General features: G+C 38.9%; 1 protein-coding gene across 1 annotated transcript in view; it reads right to left on the reverse strand.

The window, feature by feature from the left end:
• LOC126272833 (stomatin-like protein 2, mitochondrial) overlaps positions 1–19577 on the reverse strand; it is a 74353-nt gene that overhangs the window by 1820 nt on the left and 52956 nt on the right. Inside the window, exons 7-8 of the mRNA XM_049976033.1 lie at positions 9746–9861; positions 1990–2118 (exon numbers count right to left, since the gene is read on the reverse strand). Of these exons, the coding sequence (XP_049831990.1) occupies positions 1990–2118; positions 9746–9861 (245 nt within the window). The remainder of the gene's footprint in view (positions 1–1989; positions 2119–9745; positions 9862–19577) is intronic.

Raw genomic sequence — 19577 nt, forward strand, 5'->3', positions numbered from 1 at the left:
GAAATGGTTGTCATCTATCATATATTCCAGTTTTCTGTTCCATTCTTCTGTATATTATTCTTGTCTGCAACTTCAATGCAAGTGTTGGTAAGTTGATTATATGATAGTTTCTGTACTTATCCGCCCTTCCTGTCTTCATGATTGTGAAGTTGCTAATTTTTCCAACAATCTGATGGTATGCCTCTAGTCTCATAGATTCTACACGCCAACTTCAATAGTTGCCAGTTCCCCCAGCAATTTTTGAAATTCCTAAGGAATGTTATCTATGCCTTCTGCATCATCTGATCTCAAGTTTTCCAAAACTATGTTAAACTCTTAGTCTAATACTGGATCCCCTATATCTTCCACATCGACTGCTATTTCTTTTTCTACTAGGACATCAGACAGTTCTTCCCCCTCAAATACATCTCAAATGCACTCTTTTCTTTGCATGTAAGAGTGAAATTCCTCCTGCATTCTTATGTTAGGTCATTAATTTTGCTGAAGGTTGTTTTGACATTCCCAAATGCTTAATCTGTTTGATAGGCAACCATTTCTTTTTCGATATCTTCACTTATTTCCTGAACCATTTCACTTTAGCTGCCTCATACTTCACATCATTTCTAAGTGACTTAAACTGCTGTATTCCCTTATTTTAGTGGGGGCCGCTTTTTACTTACTTCATTTGTTGATCAATTTGAGTATTCCTTTTGTCTGAAGGATTCTTCATATTATTTTTATTGTACCTGTATCTGCCCAACTTCTGTAACAGCCCTTTTTAGAGAAGCTCATTTCTCTTCAAATGAACTGCCTACTGTGGTATTCATTATAGCCACTTATTGTATTATTTTATCAAATAATATGTTTCTCATATCAAAATGAAAATTTACTTGACCATAAAACTACACGGACAGATGACTGACCAGTCCTCATCTTCACAAGGTAAAATTTCAAGCTCTGCCAATGTACACATAAAATCAGCAAAAAATATCTTTGCTTTCAGAACTGTTAGATTTTTTCTCAGGGAGAAAAGAGCTGTTGTGAGGATGAACTCTTACAAGGATAAAATCTTACAAGGATAAAAGGACAGCCAAAGGAGACAAATCAGCCACTGTCTGATGCAACTGACAGTCCAGTCTGCTACTATTAGTCTTATGCTCTATAAAAATCAAACATGTTGAAACAAACTGCCTGATACAAAAAAGCAAACAACGAAACTCATCCTAGAACAAGAACAGGATCACGATATGAAGATGGCATCTGTTTTTTCGGACATGTCCGAAAGAACAGATGCCACTGGTGACCATGCAGCTCTCTAGAATGAAATTACAAGCAAACCAATACCATTAGCTGCTGACGGGCATTTTTATACACCAACGGGGACAGTTGAAAATTGATTTAATTGTAATTTCATAAAAGCATTATGTCACACAGGATAAAATTATTGGCACCCAATAGGTTATTTTCTGAAGCTAGCTGTTTTGTTCAACAATCAACGATTTACGCCTTTTATTTCTTTTCTAACTTCAGTAAATAAACTCTAAAACAAAGAAGCAAATATTTTAATATTACTATCAGGAAAGGTAATGGTTGCAGTCCACATTAAACTGTTAGTCATCATATAATTGGATGATACTTCTCTTCATAGAGTGGAGGAAGGCAATGCTTAGTAAAGTACTCTGGTGTGTAGGTAAATCATGAGTTGAGACTTTTTTTTCTACCATTCAACTTGTTATCAAATGGCACTAATGTGAGCATCATAAGTTTTGATAGAACTCTGAACAGAGAATCTTGTGGGATTGTAATATACTAAGTTATTAAATGTAATTTGTTGCAACACCAACAAGTTCTAAATTTGCATATTTTTGTAAAGAGAATCTTATACTGATCACTGATAAAGTAACAAAAGCTTTATACTGCACTGCTTGCCTGGCAGTGATCCTCTTCATTGCAAAAACTTTTTTCAATACAAACATTGTGTATGAAACAATGAACATTATTTTCACTAACCTGAGAAACAGCACCAGCAATATCACCAGCGTTGCTTGGTAAAATGAGTGTGTTGTTTGTCTTGGCCAATTTCTGGAAAGCCTCCACATACTGCTCAGCAACACTGAATGTGGCTGCATTCTGTCCATCCTGTAGAAGTTGCAAATATTTAAAAGCTTAGAAAGAATTAATATGATTTTAGACTAAGTAGCAGATCAAATTTCTCCCTGTTATTCCCCTCCAGTCAACACATTCTCTGCACAGCAAAGGCTGTTATCTACAAGCAGTCCATTAAGCCTGAGCCTATTCTCAGATTTCCTAATAAGAGGTATGTTCATTAATCAGCTGCACTCCTCTTTGGTGCCGCTTTGTAGTGGTCTGTGGCCATGAAGTGTGAAGCTTTTTACTGCACAGGCATACCTATGAATGAGGAGGTTACTCTAGCTGTCATTCCCATTTCCATTTAAATAAAGGAAAGAAAACCAAACAGAGTTAGGCAGGTTGCAAGTGGCTGTACTTAGACTTTACCTATAATGAACTGAAATTTCCTAGTGCTATGTCACCTCCTTATGGTAAGATAAATCCTGTATCTATCAAATGATTCTCCGTTGCCTGCAAGACTACATGAATGTGTATATATCTTCCACATGGGAAAAATATATTAAAAACAAAGATTCCAAGACTTACCAAGTAAACTTTTGTAGCATTATGTGGATGTCTGCCTGCAACCTAGTAATGAGGCTAATCGAATGTTAAATAATAGTGCACTGGCCATAGAAGTGTGTAATATTAGGGGACTGTGAACAGTGAAAGTAAAGGACTGTGATATGCAACTGTGCATCTGTCAGCTACATCATTTGCAGTAGACAGTAGTTGTACTTCCACTACCCGTTTTTCAGCTGCCCAGATTAAAAAGAGAAAAGTTTTTTGTAAAGTGCCATTTTATATTATATCCCAAGCGTTGAGGCCTGAAGCAAACCAGTGGTCTGTTCTTAGCATTTGGTATGGCCCTGAGGTGGCTTAATCTGACATGATTTTGAATGGTGTTCTTTCCAAACCATCATCACTCTATACATATTTTGGCCAAGTCCCTGTAGAAGAAACAATGTGTCTGAGCATGTACCAGCACTAAGGGACTATTTTTTTGTACTTTACTTTTATGATCACATATCTATCTAGCACCCACATTGTATGCTCATAGGTCAGATAGCCTTACATCTTCCATGCTATGATCATAAATGTATGCTCCTATTTTATATTTACACTATTTTATGGTCGAATAATGTTCCTATATTCACAGAGTATTATGTACTGATTTAAATTAATGTCATGCTAATTATTGTAATTTCATTAATTATTTGAGTTTAAAAGATTTAATAAGTTGATAATATTATGTTAGTAATATTTTATGCTTTTTATTCTGAGTCATGGTATTAATAAGTGGGCACTGCTCCTGTATATTTGACTGGCAGTTGGTTTTTTTCTTTGTATTCATGGCAGCCTTAGATCTTTGATTGTATGTGCTTTTTCAGACTAGGCTGTTATTCTGAATGTTGTGTAAATATATGGTGTTATCTTGTATGTGTTGTCTAGTACACTTATTTAGCACTTGCCAGTCATTTAAAGGAGGTAAGTAAAGTGGTGACCCTGGGAGAAAGAAACTATGGATGTCAAGAACAGCAACACTACAACCAAATCAGAGCCACAGCAGCCACTACAGCAATCTGCAATATGAGATAATAATTCAGGGGTAAATAAAACAGAAAGAAACTTCCACATGGGAAAAATATATTAAAAACAAATATTCCAAGGCTTACCAAGCGGGAAAGCGCAGGTAGATAGGCACAATAAATAAAACACACACACAGAATTTCGAGCTTTCGCAACCGGCGGCTGCTTCCTCAGGAAAGAGGGAAGGAAAAGGAAAGATGAGAGGATGTGGGTTTTAAGGGAGAGGGTAAGGAGTCATTCCAATACCGGGAGCGGAAAGACTTACCTTAGGGGGAAAAAAGGATAGGTATATAATCGCGCGCGCACACACACACACACACTGCATTTTGAAACTTCCACATGGGAAAAATATATTAAAAACAAAGGTTCCAAGAGTTACCAAGCGGGAAAGCGCCGGTAGATAGGCACAATGAATAAATATTTATTCATTGTGCCTATCTACCAGCGCTTTCCCGCTTGGTAAGTCTTGGAATCTTTGTTTTTAATAACTTCCACATGGGAAAAATATATTAAAAACAAAGATTCCAAGACTTACCAAGCAGGAAAGCGCTGGCAGACAGGCACAATGAACAAAACACACACACAGAATTACTAGCTTTCGCAACCAATGGTTGCTTCTTCAGGAAAGAGGGAAGGAGAGGGAAAGATGAAAGGATGTGGGTTGTAAGGGAGAGGGTAAGGAGTCATTCCAATCCCGGGAGCGGAAAGACTTCCCTTAGGGGGAAAAAAGGACAGGTGTACACTCGCTCGCACACACACACACACACACACACACACACACACACACACACACACACACACACGCACGCACACACACATATCCATCCGCACATACACAGACACAAGCAGACTGTCTGCCAGAGCTTTCCCGCTTGGTAAGTCTTGGAATAACATCAGTATCAGTCCACTATTTTAAAAAATATAGCATTAATGCTATAGGCAAGTAATTTTTATCAAACAACAAAAAATGTTTGTGAAACATGTCTGCTCATCACATTTTTTCCCTATTCAACACTATTAAGTGAACTATACATAAAGTAAGGGAAAGGCAATCACTCACCTATGGTAGACTGATGTGTAGAGCATAGAAACATGTAACAGGAAACACTAACCACACCAGCTTTTGAACTCTTGCTCTTTTTCTGGTAAAAGTACACACATTTGCATACACAACAACACAAAAATTTGGCGAAAATGATTATTGATAATCAAAAGCAGTTATCTGACCTGAAGGAGGTGGAAAGGGGGTAGAGAGAGAGAGAGAGAGAGAGAGAGAGAGAGAATGCTCGCATGAGGAAAAAGATAGTGGTGGGAAAAGGCAGTGCACAATATGGATGGGGAAGGAGTGGTGTGAACACAAGACAGAAGAGAAAAGGGAAGATGAGGCATTGGAAACAGGTGAGCGGAGCTTCATTCCAGGAGGATTACAAGACTGCTGGATTTGCTGGAGAGACAATTTCCATGTCCACACCATCCCCTCTCCCTTTTTCTATATTTCTTTCATCTTCTGGCCCCTGTACCCCTTTCGCCTTGTGCTGCCCCTGTGTCACCTGTCCAAAGGCATGCCTCTTTCCCACTACCCCCTCCCTGTGTCCTTACCTACCCTGTCCCCACCTTCTTCAGCCCAGGCAACTGGTTTCAATAATTGATGATTAATGGCCTGTGTGTGTGAATATATGCGTGTCGACTGGAAAATGCAAGTGTGACTAGTGTTTCCTGTTGTGTTTCTATGCTCCGCACATCAGTTCATTATAGGTGAGTGTTTACCTTTCCCTAATTTTCCATACTAATTGTTCCATCCACGAAGCTGCAAATTTTTAAGTGAACTGATACACATGTAAAATATTGCCATGACTGATTATTCATTTGTGGTTGACAGAGCACCAATTGTCTTCCCTGTAACTATCCTAGACAAGAAGTTAAGATTCTACATCTCTGTGTCATTTATCACATTATGGCTGTAAAGGGCAACCGACACTAGCAAGGATGATAGCTCCTCAGCAACAAGTTCACCAATAGCATCATGTTGCACCCCCCCCCCCCCACCCCACCCCTCTGCCCCCTGCCCGCCGAAAGACAGCCAGGTCATTTCTTCCGCTTGGCTATTTTAACATATGGTTTCCATTTGCTTGTGGTCATTTTTTAAAGTTGATGCTCTGTACAAGGAGCTGATATGTTAACCATAAAATGGATTAAATTTCAGTATACAAGAGTTAAAGTAAAATACCAACCAGAGTATATTAAACGTCTTTGTTATCGACCAACACCACACCTCTGTTAGGCAGCTCTGATTGTTACTTTAAGTCACTGCATTCTACATGCTGCCATACATAAACAATCTGGCAGGCCAAATGGCACCATGCTGAGCCAACTTCCACCATGTGTGGGGAATCTCAGGCGGTACGCCATGGCTTGGCACAGCGAATTCTCCATATGGGAGAAGGCTGAGCATACGGTCAGAGGATTGGCATGGTAGTTTTTTGACCAGCTAATAATTTGACCAGACCAGCCAAGCCATGCCATGCCATGCCAGTCAACTTTAACACTAGCAGGACCAGCATTAGTGAACTATCTAGAAGGACTGCTACCGGTCATTTTGACTGTTGAAGTTTTTTTCCTTTGTTTTCAGTTTTACTTCTTATGTTACTTCAATATGTTGTCTTTTGGTTAGTAGTGCATTATGCTTAGCGTAGAAATGCATTATGCTTAAAAAATTCCAAAAAAAGTCTATTTAATTAAATAAAAAAGATCACAGTAAAGAATACATTATAAAACCAAAATCAATTTAAACTACCTTACGAATGCAAATAAGTGTATAATTAAGCAATAACATTTTTTGTGTGTGTGACTTTTATGTTCAGTCAAAGCCCCAAAACAGGTCATAAACATACATTTAGTATGAAATATGAAGAAAGATGGGCATAAACTGCTGCACCCATAAGAGAAAATAACTCCCCCCCCCCCCCCCCCCCCATGACATCTTTTGAATTGTAGCCACCATCTTTGTCAAAACACTTTGCACACACATACTGAACACTTCCAGCGCATAAAACACATACGAATTTCTTGCAATACACACTCAGATTTTTAGGTTTGTTCAAACTTTTGCATCCTCCTCTCTGGCAGGCCTTCTGCAACGGTACCTTACATATTTCAGTGGCCAAAAAGAATGTATGAATAGGTCTTTTCCATGATTGTACACACACAGAGGAGAGTTCTCCTTCTAATATGAAAAGAAACATTTGCCAGCTATCTGTTTCTCCTGTTGTCTCACTGTAAAGGATCCAGCCATTTATTCCAGCAAGGTCTAGGACAGTGAAAAAATGTGCAGAGGCCACCTACAGGAGCCAAATTTGACAGTGTACAGGCAAGACATCTGGTCCGGAATATCAACTCCGAATTTAGTGGTATGGTAGGAAGCTCACAGTTTCAGAGAATTTCTTCATTGTTCATTTATCTACTACAACTGACTGGTGCATTCTGCTCAATAGAAGAACATTTTTCTTGGTCTTCCCCTGATGGGAAGTAATTGCTATGTCACAAGATACATATAAAATAGTATAGTGCAAAGATCTGGCAGTAGACTTCGCTGATAGAGGAGCTTCTCTTCGGGTTTTCTTCAGCATACCTACCATGGTTGTTTTCTCCCACTTCAGATATTTGGCTTTGATGAAATTGTCACATGTTACATTTCTTCCTTTCAAGTGTGTAAGATTGCACAAGATGTGTAACAACATGCTCTGCCACAGGTATCTTAGTGGGTCTTTCATTTTGTTTGCCCAAGTAAGGAAATCCATTCACCATATATTTACTACTGGCATCTGCTGCAAACCAGAACTTCAAACATAATTTATCTGGTTTATTAAACGTGTACATACTGGCACTGAGCTTTGCATGGATAAAGTTGGCTCATCTACAGTTATAAATGCACCTGGTTTATTGTTCTGGATACAGTTAGCTTCAAATGAATTGCGAACTGGGATAGTTCCTGTGAAGTCATCAGTCTTGAGTCTTTCGGCATGAGTGTGCTTGTCATCAGATCTTAAAAATCACAAGATGTCTATAAACTCATTTCTTCTCATAGTACGAGAAAAAAACACTGGCCTCCACACTTGAGACCACAGACGTTTCAGGGGGAAATTCTTTCCTCCATACACTTCATGTGCATACATCATAGCTATGGCAGCTTCTAGCTGGGCAATATCAAGCACCCATTTGTCATCCTGGAGAAGTTCTCAGGGTGCAATTACTGTAAAGTTTTTTTATGTTCTATACAATATCATTGTCTATGCACTCGAGTAACTGCATGCGACTATAAGTTTCTCAGCGTTACAAGTTGGCACAGGAGTTTCCACCAACACGTTGTAATCTTCCAGGTGCAGTTCGAGTCTACACTGTTCTGTCAAATGCAGCCTCTGCACTTCCAGCTTCCACATGCTGAGATGGATATGATTTTTTGTGGGTTTTTTTTTCCCCTCATTCTGCAAGTAGGAATTTGCAGTGCCGCTGAAATCAAATGTGTAAGCACTGGTTTATTTGTTGTTGTACAGGTTCTGAATGTTCATCTTCTGACTTTGAAGATTCGCCTTATTCTTTTTTGTGGGATTGATATTCTGTGTTATCTTAAAATCTTTGTCATCTTTATCATCAAACTCGTCTTCTCCTTCAGAATCTTCTTCAGGTAGTTCAGTAATCCTTCATCTGAATGGAAACACTGGCGTGGCATAATAATGAGGAGGAGTGCTAAACTTCTGCAGACCACAACAGTGCATTGACAGGGAACAGCAACTAAAGTATGTCCACTCTTCCACTAAATAAAGTAAAGTGTAAAGAGAAAGAGAGGGAACGAGATCATAACAATGAAATAAAATGAGCTAAGTACGTGGAAAAATCCACCGTTTTGCCTTTACAGGCATGAAACGTAAAAACTATGTTACCAGAAAGAATGACCGGCCGCAGTCCTTTAAGATAAAAATGTTTATAATTCTTTCAGTTTTTGTGGTAGATGTTTGTCTTTTACAGACATTATAAACCACAAAGGTGCAATAAAAGTTATGAAAAATAAGGCCCACAAATTAAAACGTACACTGTTTATTAAATAGTTAAACGCTCATCTGTCAGATTGACTGGTATGGTACTTCTAGTGTTAATTTACCCAGACGCAGCAGGATTTGGCTTGTTGTGAGACCATTTGGACTGCGTTAACATTCATTTGTGGCAGCCTTAAGCAGTTATTTTAATCCTTCGGAAAGATATCAGTCTAACATAAAGGTTTGTGGTCACTGAATATCCCACCAATAAAATGATCACCAATCAGATTTATAAAGTTTCAGTCATAGGAAATTCTCTTCTGAAGGGGCCAAACAGAATGTTAGTACACACTCACATGTTGGGTATTATTTACTGCAATGAATCTACTAAATGTGTTTCAGATGGTACACCATTTTACATGAGAATCCTTGGTACGTTTATGGAAAATGAGTGAGGAGATTAGGAGACAAAAGGGGGATGCTATGGGAGGAAGAGCTTTGTATTCTGAAGAGGACAGTGATAGTACAGTCATTATGATGGAGAGATTTCAGGCATGTGAGCTGGTGAGCAAGACTGGGGAATGAGGTATACTGGGAACTGTGAGAGGATTTCACAGTTCAACTGTCATATTAAGCTTGTAGCAATTGAGTAATAATGAAGAACAGTGGAGAGAAAATGGGAAATATGATACAATTCATGTACCTCATGAAGGAAATAGTTACTTACTTGTAGCATTTACACATGGTCTTTACCACAAATGTGTACTACATTTGAAATATTTAAGATTTGTAACAATTATCCTGCATTACACATATGGCGCTTTTGTACACAGTTGTTGGTGGAACATATCTGCAAATACACTTTTAAAGAGTTCTAACATTCTGATAATCTTAGCCTCGTCACCATAACAGAAAAACTTCCCAAAAATGAAGAAAGTTGTCTGTAGAAATTCAATGTTTATTTACAATTTATATATCACATCTGTACCACATCGAAAGGCATCTGGAAAACACACCTTTGACGCAAGAGATTTTGCAACAAGTTGTAATCCTTTGGCCCTCGCATCTGCCACAGCTAACATAGCTTGTGCCTCTCCAGCTGCTTTGTTTATTTGTTCCTGTCTATCGGCCTCTGTAACAAGGAAATAGTTGTGTTACATCACATACTCCCTCTCATACTCAAAGACAAACAAAGCTACACATTTTTATTAAATTTCCTTATAGAATATAAGAGATAAAAGGGAATAAACTATACAATAGGTGACAAGGGACTGACTGCTTCTGTGAATTCTAGAGTAGAAAGCAGATGGAGATGTCTTTAACCATTTAAATAAATTGAGAGACAAGAATGACTATTATAACAAATAATAAACTGTTGTTAACAATAGTTATATAAATAATTCAATCATTCAAGTCCTGAGGACTGTGTACAAGTCATCTTAAAAGCAAATTAAAGAACTAGACAAAGAATGAAGTAAAAAAACAGATCCAGAATGAGATTTTCACTCTGCAGCGGAGTGTGCGCTGATATGAAACTTCCTGGCAGATTAAAACTGTGTGCCCAACCGAGACTCGAACTTGGGACCTTTGCCTTTTGCAGGCAAGTTTGGAAGGTAGGAGACGAGATACTGGCAGAAGTAAAGCTGTGAGTACCGGGTGTGAGTCGTGCTTCGGTAGCTCAGATGGTAGAGCACTTGCCCGCGAAAGGCAAAGGTCCCGAGTTCGAGTCTCAGTTGGGCACACAGTTTTAATCTGCCAGGAAGTTTCAAAACAACAGATATTTACAGTTGCTCACTGAATACACAAAGTGGTCATGGTCTTTACTGTTAAAAATAACAATTAACTTCTTTCAAGTCCTAGTTGATACTAGACCCATAGACAACACTACAATTAGTTCTAAATTTGTTGTCCCACTGACATATAGTAAAGATTTCTGTGTAAGATATGAGCAGCTTCTTGAGCGAAGAAAACTCACATCTGATTAAAATTTGATGCATTGAGTAACATAACAACCACCACTCACAGGTTTGTCCATTCTCCAAAATAAGAAATAAGGAAAAAAGCGGCAAAGCTCCATTCTCAACAGAATATGCTAATTACTTCCCCTATTAACTGTAATAGTCTGCACAGCCAACTATTCTGGTCCATGGTCAACCACAATAAAAAAACATTCCTTATTCTTTGTTGGAAGAGAGTAATCTAGATCTAGCAAATCTTGTGGGGGTACTGCAACAAATATTCTGTGTTAAGTAGCATGTATTAGAGCCCATTGAACAAGAGACAGACTGAATAGTTAAATGTAGATCTGAAAAGAGTTCGCATCAATATTCTGCATTACTGATTGCCTACTTTTCGTATACCATACAATGGAAGTGAGATAAAAGCATACTGTACCAGAAATATACATAAAGATAAAGCATTCATATGTAAAGGTACATTAACATGAAGTTACAGCATTAAACTGTTAAAAGGACTTCAGAGGTGGACAGTTATCCAACATTAGTCAACTGCACCTAATACTTTGACCTCTATAAGGTGTACCCATAAAGTTTCAATTATTATCTCAGAAAAAAGTTATGTAATCAATTTTTTGTTTGTGACTTTTCATGTTTTCCCTGACGGATCTGTTGCAATTACACTTTTTGGGATTGCCGCCAGTTGTGTAACTCGCACAATATTTCAACAACGCAACTGCTCAACATCATCAGGTAGCTACGGCTGTCATTGCTGCAAGATGCTAATGATGATAATCATACGGCGGCATTGAAATTTATCATGCCAGGAGCAGGCAATATGCGTGCATGGGAAGACACTCATAGTTGGAGGAAAGTGGTGCTCCTGGTGCCCCCTGCTGGGAGCTGCAGAAAGGCCAGCCACATGTGGGCTATGGGCACAGACTGTACTGCCAGATGATCCAGCGGTTAAAGGCTGAATTAAATCTCAGTAGCGCATTGTGTCATGTGATGAATTGGAAGTTCTTGTTTTCCCTGATTTGATTTAATGACAGCCAGTGCTGGATTCCAGGCAGCGCTTAGTTGAAAACCTGCATCCCTGTTGATAAGATTTTCTGGCGTACGGATATGTATGGCCTCCTTAACAACACAGTCCCTGAAAGATGAAGCTGGGGGTAAAATTTCCGTCTGTTCATAAATCATATGATGTCCTGTGTCCAGGCAATTCTTTCCTCGAACTACGAGCATCTTTCTGCACACGCGTATTGTCTGCTCCCACACTGCCACACTATTATTATCAGTCACACCTTGCAGCAGTGACAGCAGCAGCTACCACCACCTGATGATGTTGAGCAGCTGCATTGATGAAATATTGTGCGAGTTTCACAATTCGATCTGGTGGCAAACCCAAGAAGCATATTTGCAATTTTTTGTTTGTTTGCTGGACTGTGACTGCAGTCTTGGTATGAATATAATCCTGGTGCCAGAGTACCATATTATTCCACTAAAGATTCCACAACAAAATGGTGTGGCCCATTGTTAAAATGTATATGGTTGCACCATTTTCTTTTGGCTCATCTAGTGATGTGCTACAGTAATGTGGCACCAGGATTTCATTGCTTAGCAAGAGTGCAGAGATATACATGCAAACCAAACAAAATATTAATTTATATAACTTCCTGGCTATCCGTCATACTGTCACAGAACCTCATACTGTCACATAAATCAGTTTGAATTCAGGTACTTTGGTTGTCCTTGATAGCTAGAAAATGTTACACTTATACTGACAACAATTTAGCAATAAGCACATTGCAGTGTCCCCAGCATCATGCATGGCCACCTTTATGACGACTCAGTTTCATACCCATTGTGTGTTACATTTACAAACTAATCAATAAAAGTGAGAGTGAATGGGAACATGCCAACAGTTGTGTCACCTCTCCACTTACGTGTGGAGTGGGATGATTGAGCATTTTTCAGTTATCGACAAAGATGAGTTACGGCTGCACCATTACCATTAAGGAGGAAAACAGGTCATCACAAATTTTGAGCTAAGCAGATTCAAATACACCAAAAATGTTGAAAGTTGTTCCACATGCTTGAAAAATTATTTGGCTGTATATGATAATTTAGCAGGATATTGTTTTACCCTTCACACTATAACTGCAGGAACATAATAATGTGCATTCATGTGGTAACAGTTAGCAGATACACTGTGAAGAAACAATTCGTCTTAACCAGGAAAGAGAGAACCTCAGCTTGACAATATACAGCTTCACACTGCAAATTAAATTATGGAACATTTGGGAACAACACAATGTAACCTGTGTAGCACAGCCACTTTATAGACCTCTATTTCATTCTCCATTATGCATCTCTTTTCTTGTCACTAAGGCTGAGGTGCAAAGGATTTGAGTACTGGTGCTACAGTAACGCTAGTGTGAGGCAATTCTAAGAGGACTGGGAAAGTCTGATCTCTTTCAAGTCCTGACAACTTGTTAAAATGTTGTAATAAGTTCATTCAAATAGAAGGTGATTTCTTTGGAGGAAAATCCAGCAAACCTTGAAGGAAGGAAGTTGATCTCAACATCATTAGTGAAGGAAATTGACCTTGGCCTACCTGAAGGAACCCTCATGGCTTCTGCATGAACTGAAGAAAAACTAAAAATCTAAATCAGGATCACTGGATACGATTTAAGCCTACTACTCGAAATACAAGTATGTAAATAATGAACAGGCAAAATAAACATTTCTGGAGGGAGGAAGAAAAGTCTTTCTTGACCTGTCCTCCTCATACAGAAGAAAGATACCAACCAAAATCACATTGATGCAATTAAACTGTTTGTTTTCTTGTTTATTACCCTGTAATATCTTACAAACTAGACAAATGCCACTCTTTCTGTTAGGTATTTGTAATTTTTTTCATCTTGAGACATCAAGGAATGGTCAGTTTGATATGGAGGAAAGTGGGGAAAGTGGGAGGGGGTGGTAAAAATTGAAAGAAAGCTAGGTGCAAATACAGTATGCAGATTCAGATTGAGGTAGCATGGAGGCAGAGGTGAAGAGGATCGCACAGGATAGATTAGCATGAAGACTACATCAAACCTCTTTGGTGCACTGAGGCTACAACAATAATCATCATCTGTAATTTTATGCCTTCAGTGGGTCAAAGGATTTAAAAAAGAGGAGGAGGATGAGGAGGAGGTGGTGGTGGTAAGGAGGGGAGGCTGGGGTCTCTTGTCAGCACAAAGCAATAAAATTTCAATTTTGTCTCACCAATACAGCCTAATAAAATAATTTGGCATTTGCATTTCAATATTATGTTCCTCTGATTGATAAAACACCTAACACCAACAGACTGTGTCCATGGGGAAAATATATTAAAAACAAAGATTCCAAGACTTACCAAGCGGAAAAGCGCTGGTAGACAGGCACAATAAAATAACACACAAACACACACACAAAATTACGAGCTTTCGCAACCGGCGGTTGCTTCATCAGGAAAGAGGGAAGGAGAAGGAAAGATGAAAGGATGTGGGTTTTAAGGGAGAGGGTAAGGAGCCATTCCAATCCCGGGAGCGGAAAGACTTACCTTAGGGGGAAAAAAGGATAGGTATATACTCGCGCACACACGCACACACATATCCATCCATACATATACAGATACAAGCAGACATATTTAAAGGCAAAGAGTTTGGGCAGAGATGTCAGCCCAAACTCTTTGCATTTAAATATGTCTGCTTGTGTCTGTATATGTATGGATGGATATGTGTGTGCGTGTGTGCGCGAGTATATACCTATCCTTTTTTCCCCCTAAGGTAAGTCTTTCCGCTCCCGGGATTGGAATGGCTCCTTAACCTCTCCCTTAAAACCCACATCCTTTCATCTTTCCTTCTCCTTCCCTCTTTCCTGACGAAGCAACCACCGGTTGCCAAAGCTCATAATTTTTTGTGTGTGTTTGTGTGTTATTTTATTGTGCCTGTCTACCGGCGCTTTCCCGCTTGGTAAGTCTTGGAATCTTTGTTGTTTATATATATAAATATGATACTACTTGTCAACTTTCAATACAAATTGCTTACTCTCAAACTGAAAGACTGCTACATATCTACACAATGAGAACACAGTATCTAAGGAAATCACATACTAAATCACTGTCCCCACCTACAATCCATGCCAAATATTGTATTAATGAATTCGATTAGTGGATGTCACAATATGGTATCCAGTCAAATCATGTTTCGTTCCTTACCTGTTACATCTGTTGAAGTACATTTCGTTCTTTCTGAAATGAGATGTGGGACAAATACCTTCCATTATCAAGTCTCATGTATGCCACCTTCCATTATCAAGTCTCACATATGCCAACACTTAAAACATTTCATGCAATGGTATACCAGCATGGTTAGTGTGCTTGTGAAGTACATTCTACGGACACATACTGAGAGAAAGAGACTGAATCCAAAGGTATCCCCTCTCTTTCTTAGGCCTATTAAAGTAAAGTACAGTGTTCGTCTACAACATAAAACATTTGAAAAAATACCTGGAATGGTGATTTGTCAGATGCCATATCAAACATGTTTCTCTTCTGTGGCTTATGACTATCAGCACCACAGAAGCCTGAGTAAGGCATTAAACACTGAAAATAAACAAATACAAGAAAAGGACTGAAAACAAAAATCAGTCCCAGTATACTTTGTGCATTTGTCAAATTAGCAAGAGTTGCGCAGTCCAATCTAGAATCCACAGGTGCGAATAGTAATATATCGTCTAGTGTGTGAACTAACAAAGTGCTGGTCCAAAATCTGGGAAATTTATATGAGTAAACAAAAGATAAGTCAATTCCATTAGATCCATTGAAAAATGAAGATGCAATTATACAAAATGAGGTCAGTAAAATCTAGCTATAAATGCTAGACCTGCACTGTGTCATTACTATTGAAAATTTGTGTCAGACTTGTAAGCAAACCAGTCACCTCCGTCGTTAGGCTATCTAAGCATGCCTCCAGATCTGACTCAAACATTCACTGTCATTCATTTTTTCACCCTTCTTTGTGTTGACGCATTTTCCAGTTCAAAACATGCAGTTCCATCCAGTCCTACATTCACACAGCTAGCAAAGTCATCACTTACATTTTTAACTCTAACAATTGTTTCCCCAACTACCTATGTCTCTTTCACATTTTGTTGCCATATGTGCTGTCAAATACCTTCTCTCTGTCTGAGAAAGTCATTCTTATGTAATAGCCTAATGGCTACAGTGCACACTTGATATTTCTAGCCTGATATCATATTACTTCTGTCTAGAGTCAGGATGCAATGTGTTTCTTATTTGCGTTTCAATGATCTCCTTGTATGTTACTGCTCAGTGGTGGTAATTTTGGCATTTATTACAGTCTCCTTCCTACCCTCTTCTTCCAGGCCACAGGGATCTTTTTGATGATTGAAAGCACTGTCATCATCCTATACAGACACTGATCACCTAATGTTCTTTTTACTCTTATCACTTCCACCGTGACTCTCTACAGGTCTGGAGCTTTACCATTTTTCCTTCTCTTTAATACATTTTCCACCTCCTGACATGTATGGTCTTTTGCCATTACTTCTTCACAATTTTTTTCCCCTGTGTCTTGTTCTGCTTCGATATCTTTTTGGCATTTAGGACTACAAAATTTTTCTTCCGCATCTCTTTTAATGTATTGTAGTATTTCACTATGTTATCCTTTTTAACCATTTCATCCATATTCTGACATCACCTGTATAAGTTATCCAGCCTGCTGACATCCTACTACCACCTTGGATCACCACTATCCAACCCCTATCCTACTCACAGTGTTCCTCCTCATGAACCCCTCATAGCACCCACCCTAGCATAGCTACATTATAGTCATTGCAGCATGCCCCAATACTCTCTACCAACAATGCATTAAATCCAGAGCCAAAACAATCCCAGAAGACTGTTGTTAACATTTCTACTACAATCTTCAGCCCCCACAGAAGTTTCAGTCCTGTCCAAAGCCTCACCTTGTAACAAAGCAGAAAAATCCCATCAGTCTGTTATGTTTTTGTTCCTACCAAATTTACATTTTTTTTTTTAATTTACTTATATCTTCAATAGTGTTGTTTTTAGGACGTGCACAGAACCTAAAATCTCAAATACTGGTTCTGGGCTTATACAAGTTAACTTTAGTGTCTATTACATTACTTTGCTTACTGGGAGTTAATGAGTTAGCTAGTCTGCCTGAAAACTGTGCTAATTACAAAACATCAATAAGTTTTAATTTTACTGGCATTGTTCATTTGTACACATATACTTGATTACTAACTTCCTGGTAGAGGTGGTGATAAAGGTGTACAAATAATTATAGCATTTATATAGATAATGATGAAAATATGTTATCAATTCTTGCACACATTTAGTTTCAGAATAATTAGCTTCTTTAATAAAAACATTGTTATTTAAAGAAAATCTTTGTTGTGTCTAAAAGTTCTTTTTAGAAAGAAACTTTTTCTATTGAATTCCTCAGAAATGTAAATTTTTAATTGTCATTTGTGAAAATCTTGCAAACAACAACTAACTTTAGCTTTAATGATTGTCAAGGTATAAAAAGTTTGATGATGACTGGGTCCACAAAAATCATTCCACTTTAGGCTGTTAAGAGAGTGGTGTTGGCAGCCATTTTAAGTCAATCTGCAGAAAGTTATGAAATGAACAAAATCTGTTCAAATATATGAGACCATGTACTGCAGATGATTTAGTATAGTTTAGAAGTCAGAAAATGTACTGCGACTTCGATAAATTTCATTTCAGGGAATTCGCTTCAATGTACAGGGACTGTTTTTTAATGACTGACTGAACTTTTAATTATTCTCACCAACAGTGTTAAACATCAATAATAGCTCATGCAAACTGTGACAATAGTAACTGTCTGTAAGATGTGTTTTTTCCAAATGATAATTACTGTGTGCATCACATTTTTTCCCGGTTTGACAGTTAGATATGTAAAACAGTGTACTATGAATATGATGCTATGATTATGTTAAACAGTTGTCTGCCATACATAAACTTTAGTGTCACTTCAGTGTTGGGTTACTGCACCCAGACAATCACATTATAGGACATAAACAAAGTGAAGTATGTGGCTAGCTGTTTGTCTCTGCACAAATTAAAATAGATGAGATTCATCTGGACATAAACATTAGTTCATTCAACAATCTAGACCACACAATTGACAACAGTCTACTTTTGACACCCACATTTTAGCCAGATTTGATGGGGTGCAGCTACCAAATGCATGTGTGTACTGGTAATGATTACACTACAATCTTCAGCCTTACATCCAAATTTAATAATGCCGGACTTGTCAAAGTACTATTACTGTTTTCCTAATCCCAGCAATGGAAACACTTCTTTGCCACCAATAGCCCCAACACTGAACCCTCACTTTTTCAGTTCATACTACCATCCAATCATGACCCTCCCACCTAATCAGCCCCTGGTAGCCTTCCAGGAATTCACATCCAGATTGGCCTCAGCATCCTTCCCTAGATCCCATGTTAAGAATATGTCTTTCAGCAGAAGAAAGGACAGCCATACACAGCCTCAAAACAGATCACTCGACCTATAGGCAAATATTGTACCACTGTCATTAGAAATCACAGTGACTGTCTGGCAGCAGGCATCTGGTAAAGGTCTAAGTCATCCAACTATAAACTCTGCCAGAGTGATCCCATCACAAAAGTCCAACACAACCTCCAATCCTTGCTTAAATCCTTTTGCCCTTTACAGAACCTCTCAAGGAATCCATTTCCCTCCTTATGCTCAACGACACACTGCACATCCGCCTTCTACATGCTCCCCAAAATCCAAAAACGCAACAATTCCAGACACCACATCACAGTTGCTTACTGTGTTCCCTCTGAAAGAATTTCAGTCCTCATTAAGCAACACCTTCAACCAATTACCCAAAATCTAACCTCCCACGTCAAAGATAGCAAACACTTCCCTCTCTCTACCATCGCCACCCATTTACCTCCTGGATTCCTACTCATCACAGCTGACGCCACTTCCCTATACACCAACATCCCTCATACTCATGGTCTTTCAGATATTATATACTACCTCCTCCAATGTCTCTCAGACTCCAAACTGACTACCTCACTCCTCATACAGCTTACTAACTTCAACCTAACACATCACTTCTTCTCCTTTGAAGTGAAGATACACAAACAAATCCATGACACAGCCAAGGGCATCCACATGGCAACATCCTACGGCATGCTCTATCGCACCTGCTCATGAGCCATCTATAGGAATCTCTGGAAACCCCAAATGCTCAGTCTGGTTCAGATTCATTGATATATATTCATGACCTGGACTCAGGGCTGAGATACCCTATTCTCATTCCTTCACAACCTAAACGCCTCATCGCTCATCCACTTCACCTGACCACCTCAATCCAGTGTACCCCTTTCCTGGACATTGATCTCCTCTCAGAGGGCTCCATCAACATCTCTGTCCACATTAGACCCACCAACCAATAACAGCACCTACATTTCAACAGCTGCCATCCCTTCCACACCAAAAAATCCCTCCTATACAGTCTGGCCATACAGGGACAGCATATTTGCAGTGACAAGAACTCCCTTGCCCAGTTATGTTTGAAGTTCTCACGAAGACCTTCACAGACATGCACAATCCTCCTGACCCAGTCAGCAAACAGGTATGCCATGTCATATCCCTTCACACCCCCAATCCTCCCACTATCCCCAAGAACCAGTTACAAAGGAGAGCCCTCTTCATCACCCAATACCACTCCAGACCGGAACAACTGAAATACATCCTTCATCAGTGCTTTGATTATCTAAAACTAAACCAAATCCTTCATCAGTGCTTTGA

This window comes from Schistocerca gregaria, chromosome 5 (genome assembly GCF_023897955.1).
Source record: "Schistocerca gregaria isolate iqSchGreg1 chromosome 5, iqSchGreg1.2, whole genome shotgun sequence".
Lineage (NCBI taxonomy): Eukaryota > Metazoa > Arthropoda > Insecta > Orthoptera > Acrididae > Schistocerca > Schistocerca gregaria.